The sequence below is a fragment of the Dendropsophus ebraccatus genome, chromosome 1, assembly GCF_027789765.1.
Source record: "Dendropsophus ebraccatus isolate aDenEbr1 chromosome 1, aDenEbr1.pat, whole genome shotgun sequence".
Taxonomy (NCBI): Eukaryota; Metazoa; Chordata; class Amphibia; order Anura; family Hylidae; genus Dendropsophus; species Dendropsophus ebraccatus.
Window position 1 is genome coordinate 228,720,151 of NC_091454.1, and position 17,250 is coordinate 228,737,400.

Below are 17,250 nucleotides of genomic sequence, written 5' to 3' on the forward strand. Positions count from 1 at the left end.
ATGGATAATGTCATAAATGGGACACAAGTGTCGCTGTTTGTGTTTTCTGGTCTGACCCGTGAAGGAAGACTCATCCCTTACTTCTTCTTTCTCTTCTTGCTTGTTTACACGGTGACTGTGGTAGGAAACGTCGGCATCATAGTGATTGTCTATAAGACTCCTAGACTCCACACTCCCATGTACTTCTTCCTCAGCTTCCTGTCCTTGATCGCCTTTTTTTATTCGACAGTAATAACCCCAAACATGCTTTCTGACCTTATCTCCTTGAGGAGAACCATTACCTTCGATGGTTGTGCTACTCAGTTCTTCTTCTTTGCTGCTTTGGCAGGAACTGAAATCTTTATTCTCTCCAATATGTCCTATGACCGATATGTGGCCATCTGCCACCCTCTCCATTATGTGTCCATAATGACCTGGAAGAAATGTTCTTGCCTGGTTCTTCTGGCATTCTTCATCGGTTTCTTACAGTCGTCCTTACAGACAAACTGTATATTTAGTCTTCAGTTCTGCAGCTCCAACTTGATTGACCATTTCTACTGTGATGTTCCCCCATTGCTCAAGCTGTCATGCTCCGATACTTTGCACTGTAATTTGGTTACTGTATACAGTGTTGGGACTTGTACCATTGGGTCGCTGTCAGTCATCCTCACCTCTTACATGTTGATTTTTGTAGCAATTATACGTATGAAGTCGGCTGAGGGGAAGCAGAAGGCGTTCAGTACCTGCTCTGCTCACCTCATATGTACCTCCTTGTTTTATATTACAGTCTTTTTCACCTATCTACGTACTCCATCCAAGGTTTTCGATAACCAAGACAAAGCGGCTTGTATTATCTACTCCTTACTGACCCCAATGTTGAATCCACTTGTTTATAGTCTGAGAAACCAAGAGGTAAAACGGATTATTATACAAACAATATTCAGTCTACTGTGGTCAATAAAGTCTTCTTTATCTTTTCAGACATAGAGACCACCTTTTAGCCATACAGTTTAAGCAATAGAACGTGATTGCAAGGTAATTTAATTTATCATCTAATGTATAATCAGATGTTTCATGGTCAATGTAAGCTGTAAATCAAGGATCCTCTTCTCACATATGTTGGGTTGGGTTGTTGGGTCTTTTGGTCCATTGAACATCAATCTGCAGACAAATTAAGTTCACTTGGTTGAACCTAGTGGACTCGTGTAGACTGACAATTGATAAAATTGGAAAAGAAACAGCTCCAACCTATAACCCTATTGTGAGGATCCAGAGGAAGGGAAACTCCTTATGGGATGTCAATTCAGATCAGAATAAATCCGTGGATCAATGTCCCATTCCCAAGAATCTAGTAGCTATGGCACTTCTAATATTACCTTCTTTAAGAAAGTCCTCCAGTCCCTCCTTGAGGGTATGTTCACACTGAGGAATAGGCAAGGAATTAAAGAGTAATATTTCCTGCTTGAAATTTCCTCTTCTTCAGCTATGGCAAAATAGTCGCGGAATTCTAAGAGAATGTGAACGGGAAGTGGAAATTCAAAGCCCCAATGACTTATGTGGGATTTCTCTAGCAGAATCCAGCCAAAGAATTGACATTTGGGCGGAAAGCGGATCCACGGCAGAACATTCTACACGTAAATTCCACCGTGTGAACAACAGAGCGGAAATCCCATTGAAGACAATGTGACATTGCTCTGTACATATTTTACGGTTGGAATTTCAAGCAGAATATGCGTAAAATTTAGCAAAGATTCCGCTTGAAATTCGTCACCTATTCCTCCACCAAGGTGCCTAGTCCTGTGCACATATTCCACATGTCTGACCAGTGATTTGTATAGAGGTGACTATGTTCTTGTCATGGGTATCAAGGCTTCGTTTGATACATCCCAGGTAGCACTGCCCAACATTGGTCACTATTGTTGAGTTTACTGCCCACCAAGTCCTTCTCGGCAGTATTCTTACCATTAAGCTCATAACTGTACATTATATTATCTCCTCTGTAATATTATATTATATTTTAGGAGAAAGGAAAGACTAACACCTCCTATTTTTGCATTGTAAGATCTTACCCTCACTCCTCGTGTGACTTGGTGATGGGTTCGGTGCAGGGGCGTAGCTAATGTCCCTTGGGCCCTGGTCCAAGAGTTCAACTTGGCCCCCCCCCCTTCCTCGACCAAGCAATGCGATAGATAGATGATAGATAGAGACCAATAACACCAGTATATAGGAAATATTATCACTATACATATTACCACCATAGTGCTACTGACCAAATCCTGTATACTGAGACCAATATTACCAATAATACCAGTATACAAGGGAAAAATATTACCGCTACACCATGTTCACTACCATCACCACCATACTGTTATTGACCAAATCCTGTATACTTAAACCAATAAAACACAGTACCGGAAAATAACAAATAATACCACCACATACTGACTAACACCACCGCTGCTACTGACTAATACACTGTACAGAGATCACTATCACCTCATCCAGTCATATAGCGGTAGCCCCAGCTCTACACAGGTTCTGTACACCATATACATCACAGTGCAGTTATATCCAGTGACTAACAGGGGACGTCTTCTCTGATCAGAGTTGTTTCCTTTTCATCTTCTTCTCCATCTGTCCTGGGCCATTATGAGAACTTCTCAGAGCCACAAATCCACAGAATCTGCCAGACAGACATATTAGGCTCCTTACACTGGCACCATCCTCATCTCTCTACAAACTGTACATCTGTATTGGCCCCTTTACACCCTCATTTAGTGGGTAGGGTGACTCTATGTGATCCCTATGATAGTATATGCCCCCCTCTGTGTAGATGGCCCCTTGCTCAGTCTTCCATATAGATGGCCCCATGTGCATCTCTGTGTAGTCCCCCTATAGGAGATGCCATCCCCATGTAGTCCCCCTTATAGATGTCCCCTTTGATGTCCCCCTTATAGATGGTCCCCTCTGTGTAGTCCCCCTTTCAGATGGCCCCCTCTGTGTAGTGTCCCTTACAGATTGGCCATTTCTGTGTATTCCCTCTTATAGATTGCTGCTCTGTGTAGTCCCTCTTATAGATGTCCCCTGTGTTGTCCCCCTCTGCCCCCTTACAGATGGCCTCCTTTTTAGATGCCCCCCCCCCCCTCATGTTGCCTCCCTTATAGATGGCCCCCTTATGCTGCTACCCCTTATAGATGACCCCTTTATGTTGCCCCCCCCTTTTATAGATGCCCCCTGTGTTGGCCCCCTTATGTTGCCCCCGCTTGTAGATGGCCCACTTATGTTGCCCCCCTCCCTTATAGATGCCCCCCGTGTTGTCCCCCCATATACATGCCCCCCTTATAGATGGACCCTCTGTGTTGTCCCCATAATGTTGCCCCCCATGTAGATGCCCCCTTATACATGCCCCCCGTGTTGTCCTCTTATACATTCCCCCCTTGTAGATGCCCCCACTGAGTTGTCCCCTATACATGACCCCTTTTGTTGCCCCCCCTTGTAGATTTCCCCTGTGCTGTCCTCTTATATTTGCCCCCCGCAAAGCAGATAAAAACAAACAAAAAAAACCACAACTCACCTAACACCTTGCTCCCACGTCGCAGCTCCCTTCTCATCTATTCTTCTGTGGTGTCGGACGGGCCCCCGGTTGATCCTGGCTCCCTGGGGGTGTCCCCGAGATTCCCAGGAAGAACACGTACCAGGGAGCTCAGTGTGTGCGACGCGCTCCCTGACCCGGAAGTAACAGCCCCGGTGGACACAGCTCCCTGGTGCATGTTCTGCCCGGGAATGCCAGGGACACCACCAGAGAGCCAGGATCAGCTGCGGGGCCTGTCCGACACTGACTCTTGTGACCGCAAGCAAGACACTGCTTGCAGTCACAAGTGTAATCGATCAATGCGATGGGAACCCGCGGAGGGCGGCAGGTGGCAGGGGATAGGCTGTGGGGTGCAGGCCCCCCTCAACGCCGGGCCACAGCGGTGATCGCTGCGACCACGGTGGGTATGCAACTGGTTTGGTGGGTTTTCCTGTGTTTCCTCTGTGTTGTACAGGGTTGTGGGATATGGTGGCTCTATATAAATAAAGATTATTATCTTATCATGATGATGACAGTGTAAATTTACAAAGGATTTCTCATATCATACACAGGTTTATGATATCAAGGTGTAAATGGAAGTTAATGTGGACCAAGGTGGTACTGATGGTACCAGGTCAGTAACGGAGATCACACTGGCCAGGATGGGGATAAATTATTGGTTTGGTAACTATAGATAATGACTTTTTAACTGGTTTTATTGCTAATGTTTGGTTTGCGTCACTTAATTTGTGGTGTTTGTTTTGTTCCCCCATGTTGTTGGGGCCACCCGACAATTCCCTTATTTGCCCTCCTTATAAACCCACCCCCAATTACAATGATTATTGAGGGTCTTACAGTGTCTGAAGTTACAATTATTCATCTTTCTGAATTCAGAGGAACCTTCCACAGGTCAACAATTGTTGCCCTGTGGGATTCCTTTAAGATCTGTAACTTTCCCTCAATGGGGTTTTTTTCAGTAGGATTAGAGCCCAGGCATAGACCATGGTTGTACAGCAGCCCAAAGCAATCTTACAATAGAGGGGAGACCCATGGAATGGCTGTGTCTTGTAGTCCTCATGCTGGTCACAGTTTGACTCTCAAAGGTCACTTGATTTGAGGGCTTCCGCAAGTCACATACTCCATTGGCTGGCACAGCAACACTCCATTGGCTGGCACAGCAACACTCCATTGGCTGGCACAATGACAAAAAACATGTTGGTATTAGTAATTTTCGTAGGGTGCACACTATGTAAGTGTAACTGGCCGGTGGTGATTTGATGTTTCGGGTCGGCCTAGGTGGTCTTGTGCAATAAGAAATCCAGACACAGTGGTCACATGAAACAACATACAGTTTGCTTTACTGAAGTCTAAGATCATAAATAAATGGTAAATGGGAAACAATTCTTTAATAGAAACATAGAAGAAACATAGAAGATTGTCGGCAGAAAAAGACCACTGGGTCCATCTAGTCCGCCCTTTTAGTATTTTCTTCCTTATTATCTTAGGATAGATATATGTCTATCCCAGGCGTGTTTAAATTCTGTTATTGTAGATTTACCAACCACCTCTGCTGGAAGTTTGTTCCAGGTATCTACTACTCTTTCAGTAAAATAATATTTTCTTACATTGCTTCTGATCTTTCCCCCAACTAACCTCTCACTGTGTCCTCTTGTTCTTGAGCTCAGTTTTTTACTAAAAACACTCCCCACTCCCCTTAATTTGGTATAGACTTGTGAAGTCTATAAATCTATACATTAACAATGGAAGTATTGCACCAAAAGATTACAGCTGATCCATGGGGTCCCAGCCTTGTGATCAGCCTAATATCTGGGGGGGTCGTCACTGTTCGAAGTAGACCATGAGATGATGGCGGACATTCTGCTCATATTATCATTAATATCATTAGCCTGAATATATCTCTACTTCCACTCTCATCACCGTTCTCTAACAGATCCAGAGGTTGTAGATCACTGGTAGAGGATGGCCTAGGGATAGTCTGGATAGACTGCTTCCCATCCAGTAAAGTCCTGATTCATCATGTTGAAGAGACCTGTCAATCACTGAATGAAGCCTCTTAGTAAATTATAAGTTATTGTAGTTAAGTATTTTCTAACCTTGATTGGTTGTATCACTAATGGACACCCAATATGTCCATGTGTCCTCGAAATGTGTAAGGATGTGTGCATGTTGCTGGTTTGGAAGCCCAGATCCTGGATCTAAATGAGCAGCTGCAACGATTGAGATGCATTGGCAAACTGGAAAGGGGTCTGGTGCTCACTGAGCAAGCACTCCAAGGGGTAGATGGGGGAGAGTGTGATAGCATGGAGGTACAGGAGGAAGAGGCAGCTAGTTGGGTCACAGTTAGAAAAAGGGGTAGAGGGAAGAGTGTGAGGGAGGCCAGTCCTGATCTGGCACACCCCAACAAGTTTGCCAAATTGGCGGATGAGGAGGATGTTGATTCAGGGGTGGCATTGCTGCAGCAGGACACTGCCTCTGAAAGCCAGGGGGGTGTCTGCTCCAGTAAGGTGGGAAACAGGAGTTCAGGGCAGGCCAGGCAGGTACTGGTAGTGGGGGACTCAATTATTAGGGGGACAGACAGGGCAATCTGTCACAAAGACCGGGATTGTCGAACAGTGTGTTGCCTTCCTGGCGCTCGAGTTCGTCACATCGCGGATCGGGCTGACAGATTACTGGGAGGGGCTGGCGATGACCCAGCGGTCATGGTGCACATTGGCACCAATGATAAAGTTAGAGGTAGGTGGCGGGTCCTTAAAAATGATTTCAGGGACTTAGGCAGGAAGCTTAAAACTAGGACCTCCAAGGTGATATTTTCCGAAATATTACCTGTACCACGAGCCACACCTGAGAGACAGCGGGAGATTAGGGAGGTAAATAAGTGGCTCAAGAGCTGGTGTAGGGTAGAGGGGTTTGGGTTCATGGAGAACTGGGCCGACTTCTCGGTCGGTTACAGGCTGTACGGTAGGGACGGGCTGCATCTCAATGGGGAGGGTGCAGCCGTGCTGGGGGAGAAGATGGCTAAGAGGTTGGAGGAGTGTTTAAACTAGGGACCGGGGGGGAGGGCAACTACAATATAGTAAGTGAAGACAGAGTAGATGGAGAGCTGGGCCTAGATTATGGAACTGGGGGTGGAGCGGCGGGAGGGGTTAGAATAGTCACTAGTGATAAAAGGAAAGGGAATATGGACAAATATATTAAATGTATGTATACTAATGCTCGAAGCCTCACTAATAAAGCTCAGGAATTAGAACTCATAATGGTTGAAGAGAAATATGATATAGTGGGGATAAGCGAGACATGGCTGGACGAGACCTATGACTGGGCCGTTAATATCCAGGGTTATAGTCTATTCAGAAATGACCGTAAAAATAAGAAAGGGGGAGGGGTCTGTCTATATGTTAAATCATGCCTTAAGCCTATTCTGCGGGAGGATATATGTGATGATAATGTGGAGTCTCTTTGGGTAGAAATAGGGGGAGGGACGAATAATAATAAAATTCTTATAGGAGTGAGTTATAAACCGCCAAGTATAGTGGAAGAGTCAGAAAATCTTCTTATAAGACAAATAGATGCGGCAGCGAAGCAGGGGGAAGTCATTATTATGGGGGACTTTAACTACCCAAATATCAACTGGAAAGCAGAAACCTGCAGCTCCAGGAAGGGAAGCGTGTTTTTGGAAATAGTAAAAGATAATAACCTTTCCCAACTAGTACAGGAACCAACAAGAGGGGGGGCCCTTCTGGACCTGATCTTAACCAATAGGCCCGACAGAATATCAAAAATAGAGGTGGGGGGTCACCTAGGTAATAGTGACCATAACATAGTAAGTTTTCAATTATCCTTCAATAAAATGATTAGCAGAGGGGCTACAAAAACATTACATTTCAGGAAGGCTAATTTCCAAAAACTAAGAGAGGACCTTGGGAACATAGACTGGGGGGGGACACTGCCCTGAGATATAAGAGAGGACTCCAGGGACATAGACTGGGACACTGCCCTGAGATATAAGAGAGGACCCCGGGGACATAGACTGGGACACTGCCCTGAGATATAAGAGAGGACTCCGGGGACATAGACTGGGGGGGACACTGCCCTGAGATATAAGAGAGGACTCCGGGGACATAGACTGGGACAATGCCTTCAGAAATAAAAGTACACAAGAGAAATGGGACATATGTAAGAGCATCCTGGGTAAATCGTGTGAACGACACATACCATATGGGAATACAAGTAGTAGAAATAAGAGAAATCCAATGTGGTTAACTTCAGCTGTAAGAGGTGCAATAAATGATAAGAAACAAGCATTCAGACTACTAAAACAAGAAGGTAGTGGGGAAGCATTGAGCAACTATAGACAGAAGAATAGAATGTGTAAAACACAAATAAAAGAAGCAAAAATAGCAACAGAAAGAAGGATAGCCACAGAAAGTAAAACAAATCCCAAAATGTTCTTCACTTATATAAATAACAAAAGACTTAAAACCGAAAATGTTGGTCCCCTCAAAAATAATCTGGGTGTAATGGTGGAGGGGGAAGAGGAAAAGGCCAATCTACTAAATACATTCTTCTCTACTGTATTCACAGAGGAGAATCCCATAACAGACGATATGACTAGGGATAATGTTAATCCTCCCATAAATCTCACCTGCCTAACACAACAAGAAGTGGGGAAACGCCTTAAAAATATTAAAATCCATAAGTCACCGGGCCCAGAAGGTATCCATCCTAGAGTTTTGCAAGAATTAAATACTGTGTTGGACAGACCGTTATTCCTATTATTTAAAGATTCTATTACGACAGGGATTCTTCCACAGGACTGGCGCATAGCTAATGTGGTACCAATATTCAAGAAGGGGTCAAGGAGTGATCCTGGAAACTACAGGCCCGTAAGTCTAACATCTATAGTAGGTAAAGTATTTGAGGGGATTGTAAGAGATGCTATACTGGAGTATCTTAATGAAAATAATCTTATGACGCAGCACCAGCATGGATTTATGAGGGATCGGTCCTGTCAGACTAATCTGATCGGCTTCTATGAAGAGGTAAGTTATAGACTGGACCTGGGGGAGGCTGTGGATGTTGTGTATCTGGACTTTTCAAAGGCATTTGATACTGTGCCGCATGAAAGGTTGGTCTACAAAATGAGGATGCTGGGACTTGGGGAAAACGTATGCAAATGGATAAGTAACTGGTTGTGTGATAGAAAACAGAGGGTGGTCGTTGATGGAACATATTCAGATTGGGTTTTAGTTACTAGTGGGGTACCACAGGGGTCAGTGTTGGGTCCACTTCTTTTTAATATTTTTATTAATGATCTTGTAGAGGGGCTACAGAGTAGAATCTCCATTTTTGCAGATGATACTAAACTGGGTAAAGTAATCAGTACAGAGGAGGATAATATCATATTACAGAGGGATTTGGAGAAGCTAGAGGCTTGGGCGGAGAAATGGCAAATGAAGTTTAATGTAGATAAATGTAAGGTTATGCATTTGGGCCATAGAAATAATAAGTACAGTTATGTGCTAAATAATAAAACACTGGGTAAAACTACTTCCGAAAAGGACCTGGGGGTATTGGTGGACAGTAACCTCATCTATAGTGATCAGTGCCAGGCAGCAGCTGCCAAGGCTAATAAAATAATGGGGTGCATCAAAAGAGGTATAGATGCTAAGGATGAGAACATAGTTTTGCCTCTTTATAAATCACTAGTCAGACCACACATGGTATATACTGTGTACAGTTTTGAGCACCAGTATATAAGAAGGACACAGCTGACCTAGAGCGGGTGCAGAGGAGGGCAACAAAGGTCATTAAGGGAATGGGTGGGTTACAGGACCAGGACAGGTTATCACGCTTGGGGTTATTTACGCTAGAAAAAAGACGTCTTAGGGGCGATCTGATCACAATGTACAAATATATGAATGGACAGTACAGAGATCTTTGTAGTGGTCTTTTTACTCCTAGGTCTGTAACAATGACAAGGGGGCATCCTCTACGTCTAGAGGAAAGAAGATTTCATCATCAGCATCGACGCGGGTTCTTTACTGTACGAGCGGTAAGACTGTGGAACTCTCTGCCACATGAGGTTGTCATGGCTGATTCAGTAAATAAGTTCAAGGGAGGCCTGGATGATTTTCTTGAAAAATATAATATTACAAGTTATGGGCATTAGATTTCTGGTAATACGTTGATCCGGGGATTGTTCTGGTTGTCATTGCAGTCGGGGGGGGAGTTTCTCCCTGTGGTGGGGCGTTTGTCTTCTGCCCCATAGGGGTTTTTCGCCTTCCTGGATCAACACAGTAGGATTTTCCTAGGTTGAACCTGATGGACTCTTGTCTTCTTTCAACCTTATTTACTATGTTACTATGTAAGGAGTGCCTCTATACTGGGGTCCTGATAAATATTAGGACGCCGCAGAGAAGTACCAAATACAGCCGCTGCTGGATCCATTGGTGACTTCATACCCTGTCTGAACCACCATGGGATGTGAAGGACATCAAGGATACAAAGATGGCAGAACTATAGTGTGAGTGCCCCCATCCATATGACATGAGTATTCCTGGCCCATGGGACAAGTCACCACTGACACAGTGGTGTTTGGTAAAATTAAATGGGAGCTGGGCCACCAAAGAATGAGAGCGCTGTGTCTGTGAAGAAACCTGAGCTGTGAGACTGCTGACTGAGCCATAGCGAGAGCGCACCACAGGATTCCGAGCAGTCACCATGAAGGTACAAGAAGGAATGACCACTTCAGTCCAGCCAAAACCAGCAAGGCCAGACGACTCCTGATATAGTAATGGACCATTAGCTCAACCCACGTGAGTAAGGCTGGCAAGTTTTGGAGACTGTGTTTATTAGACACCTGACTAAATGAGGGGATAGAGTAGGGCTGGGCGATTAATCAAATTAATACGATTAATTTGCCCAGAATGTTAGAATCAATTAGATTTTTCTTTGACAATTTTCACAAAAAATCATTGGGGGCAGAGCGGTGCAGGGCGGGGTGAGCGGTGCAGGGGGGGCTGCGAGGTGAGCGGTGCAGGGGTGGCTGCGGGGTGAGAGGTGCAGGGCGGGGTGAGCGGTGCAGGGCGGGCTGCGGGGTGAGCGGTGCAAGGGGGGGTGAGCGGTGCAAGGGGGGGCTGTGGGGTGAGCGGTGCAAGGGGGGGCTGCGGGGTGAGAGGTGCAGGGCGGGGTGAGCGGTGCAGGGCGGGCTGCGGGGTGAGCGGTGCAAGGGGGGGCTGCGGGGTGAGCGGTGCAAGGGGGGGCTGTGGGGTGAGCAATGCAAGGGGGGGCTGCGGGGTGAGCGGTGCAGGGCGGGGTGAGCGGTGCAGGGCGGGCTGCGGGGTGAGCGGTGCAAGGGGGGGCTGCGGGGTGAGCGGTGCAGGGCTGTGTGAGCGGTGCAGGGGGGGCTGCGGGGTGAGCGGTGCAAGGGGGGCTGTGGGGTGAGCGGTGCAAGGGGGGGCTGCGGGGTGAGCGGTGCAAGGGGGGCTGTGGGGTGAGCGGTGCAAGGGGGGGCTGCGGGGTGAGCGGTGCAGGGCGGGGTGAGCGGTGCAGGGGGGGCTGCGGGGTAAGCGGTGCAGGGCGGGGTGAGCGGTGCAGGGCGGGCTGCGGGGTGAGCGGTGCAAGGGGGGCTGCGGGGTGAGCGGTGCAAGGGGGGCTGTGGGGTGAGCGGTGCAAGGGGGGGCTGCGGGGTGAGCGGTGCAGGGCGGGGTGAGCGGTGCAGGGGGGGCTGCGGAGTGAGCGGTGCAAGGGGGGGCTGCGGGGTGAGCGAGGCAGGGTGAGCGGTGCAAGGGGGGGGCTGCGGGGTGAGCGGTGCAAGGGGGGGCTGCGGGGTGAGCGGTGCAAGGGGGGGCTGCGGGGTGAGCGGTGCAAGGGGGGGCTGCGGGGTGAGCGGTGCAGGGCGGGCTGCGGGGTGAGCGGTGCAGGGGGGGCTGCGGGGTGAGCGGTGCAGGGCAGGCTGCGGGGTGAGGGGTGCACGGAAGCACAGCACAGTGTCAGGCAGCACAGGGAACAGCCGGGAGGGGAGAGGGATACAGTTCAGCCGCGGCTCTGCCATGTAAGAGGCTGGGGCTCCCTTAAGAGACTGAAGGCCGCATCTCTGCGGACCGCCCGCCTGACACTGTACCGCACTGGCGGCCTCCAGCCTCTTAACAGAGCCCCTGCCTCTTACATGGCAGAGCCGCGGCAGAACTGCGTCCCTCTCCCCTCCCGGCCGTACATGCAGGTCCCCTGTCTGTGGAGGACAAGTCACAGATGCACCACCTATATTGGCGTGCAATAGTCAGGGTCCAAATACGTGCAAATTACAGACAATATCCCAGAATCACGTATAAAAACTAACTTTTCTTAAATATGCATTAAAAGTAAAAAGGACATGAGCAATTGTGTTCTACATGCATGAAATAGGTACTTAGCAACAAATCTGGGGTGTTGACCCAGTCCCTTGTCTGTGGAGGAGGCTGCATGGACTGTAGAATAAGGAGATAACTTCGCTGCGGGTCGTGGAGCTGTATAGCCGGATCGGGGGGTGCACGATCCCGCTGTCCAGCTCCAGGACCTGCAGCGACGCTATCTCCTTATTCTACAGTCCCTGCAGCCTCCTCCACAGACAAGGGACCTGACATGTGCGGCCAGGAGGAGAATGTGTGCCAGGGTGAGAGGAGGAGGAGGGCTTTGTGCACTCCTGCCTCAGTCACCCCCAGACCCCCTCAGTGACCCCCAGTCCCCCTTAGCTGTCCCTGTCTCCCTCAGTCACCCCCAGTCCCTGTTAGTCCCCCTCAGCTGCCCCAGTCCCCCTCAGCTTCTCCAGTCCCCTCAGTCATCCCCAGTCCCCCTCAGTCACCCCCAGTCTGCCCCAGTCACCCCCAGTCCCCCTTAGTGACCCCCCAGTCCCCCTTAGTGACCCCCAGCTGCCCCAGTACCCCTCAGTGACCCCCAGCTGTCCCAGTCACCCCTGTCTCCCTCAGCTGCCCCAGTCCCCCTCAGTCACCCCCAGTTTCCCTCAGTCACCCCCAATCCCCCTTAGCTATCCCTGTCACCCCAGTAACCCCCAGCTTCCCCAGTCACCTCCAGCTGCCCCAGTCCCCCTCAATCCACTCCCAGTCACCCATCTATTCCTGTACTACTACTACACCCCTTATCCACTATACCTCCACTATTACACCATACCTAGATGGAGGCACAAAGAAGATATCCTATACTATATGGGGCACATATTTGGGAAAACTACTTATCACAGAGGGGCTTGTCTACTACATGGGGACACAGCGGGAGCACTGTTACACTGGGAAGCAATATATTTGTCTCAAACGTCATTAAAATAGTATGTGATGCTGCAAGGAGAAAAATTTTCTGTATATTTAGCAAAAAGAAAAAAATCTAGATTTAAATCGAGAATCGTCCAAAAAATTTTAAAAATCTAAATTAAATTTTTTGGCCATATCGCTCAGGCCTAGGATAGAGACTGTCACTTCAATACTGGTTCATGTTTCTTAGGGCCCTTACTTTGACATTTTAAACATAAATTAAATACGTCTGTGCATTGACCTACAAGACTTAGGCATTCATCAAATAGCCAGGCCTGGTTATAACATCCATGCTAATCCCAAAACATCATAGGGTTAAAGGCTATAACATCTTTTCCCCTTAAAGGGGTCCTAGCTGTTCTGCTCTCCGGTGGTGCACTTCCTCCTTTTAGCTGTCTTGGACGATAACTTCCCAATGTCACAATGACATCCAGCTGCTATTGGGCAATGAACATGTATGAGAGAAAGAAAAATCAGCTCACCCTGTGTACATAGATATCAAGCACCAGGCAATGTTTGTTATCTACAGGGACCCCCATCCCCCCACACCTCCCTCTGCCGCACCCCAGCCAAACCCGTTGGTAAGTTGTCATCTGGAACGGGCTGAGAAAGGAAGAGGGTGACCGGAGAGCAGAACAGATAGGATCTTTCCTGCTCTTTAGATAACCCCGTCAAGGAAGCATTCTGGAGCATTAGTATGTTGAGGGTCAATGGCTGCCCTTCTCCCCCTCTTACTGGGCAGCTCCTGTTCCTGATATAACTTCAGTCCAGTCCCTGCTCTCTGAGTGACACCACTTGTTGGATGGACCTGAAGTAACTTCTCCTAGAGTTACACCAAGAAAGTGACTCCTGACCCACACAGCACTATGCGGATCAGCTGGTCATTTTGAGCAGTGAAGACCAGAAGTCAACATAGTGTTGGGCATCACGCTGTAAGAAGTCCATTATTTACAGTACAAGTGAAAGGCTAGGCTCGGTGGTCGGCTTGTCTGTCAGCTGCCTTTGAACTCTATGACGCTCCGTGCTACTCAACTATGGGCCCTATTCCACCGGACGATTATCGTTCAGATTATCGCTAAATCGTTCGAATCTAAACGATAATCGTTCAGTTGAATAGCAGTCAACGACTAACGACCGAATGAGAAATTGTTGATCGTTTAATAAGACCTGGACCTATTTTTATCATTGCTCGTTTGCAGATTGTTCGCATTGAATAAGAAGTCGTTCGGACGTTCGCAGTAGTGACGAACACAATAGAGACGACAAGATGACTGCAAGAACGATCGTAAGTAACGATTATCTTTCCATGTGAATGAGTGAACGATTTCAGGTCTTTCGTAATAGTGGTCGTTTGGATCGATTATCGTAAACGATTATGCGAACGATAATCGTCCTGTGGAATAGGGCCCTATGGGTGCCTAGAAAAGCCGGATGCAGTCCTGAGAATCTTCTCCCAGTTTTCCAAGACTGGTTCCAGCTTTTCCAGACACCCAGAGCAGAATGGCTGACAAGCCCTCCGCCATACCTAGCAAAGCACTTCACTTCAACAATACTGTAAATTTACTCATCTATCCATTATTAATGCCAGGAGCCGGGGGTGGGGGATCCTAGAAGATCTTAGAAGACTCATTGCAGATGATCTCTTATGTATTGCTTGCTTGATGGCCCTTTTTATCTCTTGGTTCCTCAGAGTATATACAAAGGATTTAGCATTGGGGTCACCACCACATAGAAGATTGCAGCCACTCTGTCTTCACTAGTGAAAGCACTCGAAGGACGACGTAAGTAGTTGAAGAAAATTGTTACATAAAAGACGGAGGCACACGTGAGATGCGAGGAGCAGGTGCTGAAGGCTTTCTTCCTGCCCTCCGCTGATGTCATACGTAACATTGAAGAAAATATCAGGATATAGGAGAATATGATGGTCAGGAAGGGGATTATGGTGCCTACACCAACAATATATACTGTTACCATGTTACAATAGAAGGTGTCGGAGCAGGACAGTCTGAGCAGTGGGGGGACGTCACAGTAGAAGTGGTCTATGAGGTTTGATCCACAAAACTGGAGACTAAATGTACAACTGGTCTGTACTGCTGACTGTAAGAAGCCAATGGAGAAGACAACAGAGACAAGATGTAGACAGTTCTTCTTAGTCATTATAGACATGTAATGGAGTGGGTGGCAGATGGCAACGTAGCGGTCATAGGACATGGTGGAGAGAAGGAAATTTTCACTTCCTCCCAGAGCAGCATAAAGGAAGAACTGAAGAGCACAACCATTATATGTGATGGCCTTCTCCACCGAGATCAGGTCTAAAATCAATTTAGGTGTTATGGTGGAAGAATAGAAGACGTCTATCAGAGAGAGGAAACTTAAGAAGTAGTACATGGGTGAGTGGAGCCTTGAGGTGTTACAGATGAGGGCTATAATGCCAATGTTACCTACTATAGCCATGAGGTAAAGAAGTGAGACGAAAACAAAGAGAAACGGGATGAGCTTCTCATTATCCGTCAGTCCAGAGAGCACGAACATGGTCACCTGTGTCCTGTTCATGATGTCCATGGATGTCCATGAACTCTGTAGTTAATAATAGGAGCCAATGCAAAGTCACAAGTATCAGATAGTAAGAGCACATGCATATATGAGGTTTACTCTAATATAGGAGAAACATCCAGAGACTTCCAGCACATTGTTGTATTAGAAGATTAGGAAAGAGAATGTTACATAATAATGCCAGCACATTGATAGACCCTGGAGTCTTCACGAGGTTCTGCTAAACTCAGGACACCTGAAGACGTGATGGGAGTGGGACATCTGTAGTCACACCAGGCTTCTGTACGCAGCCTTACAACTTCTGGAGACCGCAATAAACCTACTGTCTCCTGTTCTCTGCTCTTCAAACCCCTGAGTGATGTAGAAATAGAACATTGCAGTAATCTACAGTCTTACCAGGTTCTAGAAATTACAGTGACCATTTATCCATAGTCTGTGGACCCCCGAGTGACATGATGGGAGTGGTTGCCTGTAGTCACACCAGGTTCTGGTAAAAACCACTGACCATTTACTACTTCTACATATCAATGCTCTATAGACGCCTTAGTGGCATAATGACATTAGGACTAGAGATGAGCGAACCGGGTTCAGGTTCAAGTCGATCCGAACCCGAACATTCAGTATTTGATTAGCGGTGGCTGCTGAAGTTGGATAAAGCTCTAAGGTTGTCTGGAAAACATGGATACAGCCAATGACTATATCCATGATTTCCACATAGCCTTAGGGCTTTATCCAACTTCAGCAGCCACCACTAATCAAATGCCGAATGTTGGGGTTCGGATGGACTCCAGCTGCTCCAGGTTCACTCATCTCTACTTAGGACCTTACAGTTATCTACAGTCCAACCAGCTTCTAGTGACCATAACCGACCATTAACTTCTAGTGTCCTGAGTAAGTCCTCCTGGATTGTTACCAGGCTCATCGCTGGTGTTTCAGCCTGTTGAAAGACAACGATCAGTGGACATATCGGCTGATCGTTGTCTTCTATTACACAAAGCGTTTACCAGCGGTAACGGTCGCTATCGCCCGGATATGGCCTATAATGGCTTTGTGGCTTCTCAGTTATGGTCCTATTGATTAGTGTCCACTGGGTCCTTGACCTTTAGCACCCAACCTCTTCATGAAGATCTCAGGACCTTTCTCAGAGCTAGAAGAATAGTGGGGCCCGTTTAATCCTTTGGCCTTACATTACCTTAAAGACATGTGACTGTCACCAGATGATGCCTCCATAGCTGGGAAGTCCTCATACTTCATTATCATTATTTGCCCAGTCGTTCTCAGGCTGCCAGGAGCCGACCCTATTATCCCTTCCCCCGACATTGCCTTTCTTTTTAGCTGCTTCCACGTCCTTCTCTTTCAACGTATTCCACACAAATCTGCTCCTAACACATCTGCTGCCCAGCACGTACAACTCATTCCTCCAAAACCAGGGAGGAAGGAGAGACGGCTGGAGAGGGGCGGCATAGGAAGTGTCTGGTTGTTATTTAGGTTGCAATTATTAATAAACCCAGCGTAATCTAATGGGACACAACAATGCTCACGCATCCACACTGCAATAAGAGAAAGTGAGTGAACCCTTGTATTCCACTCAAACATAACTTCTGATATGTTGTTGCCCATGGTGAGACTAACAATTCCTTTCATACTTGTTATTATCTATTCAGTCTCCTTACCCCAGTTCTCAGCTGCTGCTTTCTGCTGAAGATGCAAAAATCTGTGTGTGAGCTTTTCTCTCTGTCTTACACTCCTCCCCCTCCCTTCTGAGACAGCTGATGTAAACAAGTCCCTGGCAGGCTTTATCTGCAGCATTGTAGCTTCTTTGTA

At 47.3% G+C, this 17,250-nt stretch overlaps 2 protein-coding genes across 2 annotated transcripts; one reads left to right on the forward strand and one right to left on the reverse strand.

Annotated features, from left to right (window-relative positions):
• LOC138786392 (olfactory receptor 5B12-like) lies at positions 1–966 on the forward strand. The gene has a single exon (XM_069963385.1). The coding sequence runs from the start codon at positions 1–3 to the stop codon at positions 964–966; it is 966 nt and encodes a 321-aa protein (XP_069819486.1).
• Positions 967–14,559: 13,593 nt separating this feature from the next.
• On the reverse strand, positions 14,560–15,435 carry LOC138768876 (olfactory receptor 5B12-like). The gene has a single exon (XM_069946915.1). The coding sequence runs from the start codon at positions 15,433–15,435 to the stop codon at positions 14,560–14,562; it is 876 nt and encodes a 291-aa protein (XP_069803016.1).
• Between the last annotated feature and the right edge of the window lie 1,815 nt (positions 15,436–17,250).

Coding starts and splice junctions, on each gene's coding strand:
- LOC138786392 (XM_069963385.1), top strand. CDS start 1: ATGGATAATGTCATAAATGGGACACAAGTGTCGCTGTTTGTGTTTTCT.
- LOC138768876 (XM_069946915.1), bottom strand. CDS start 15,435: ATGGACATCATGAACAGGACACAGGTGACCATGTTCGTGCTCTCTGGA.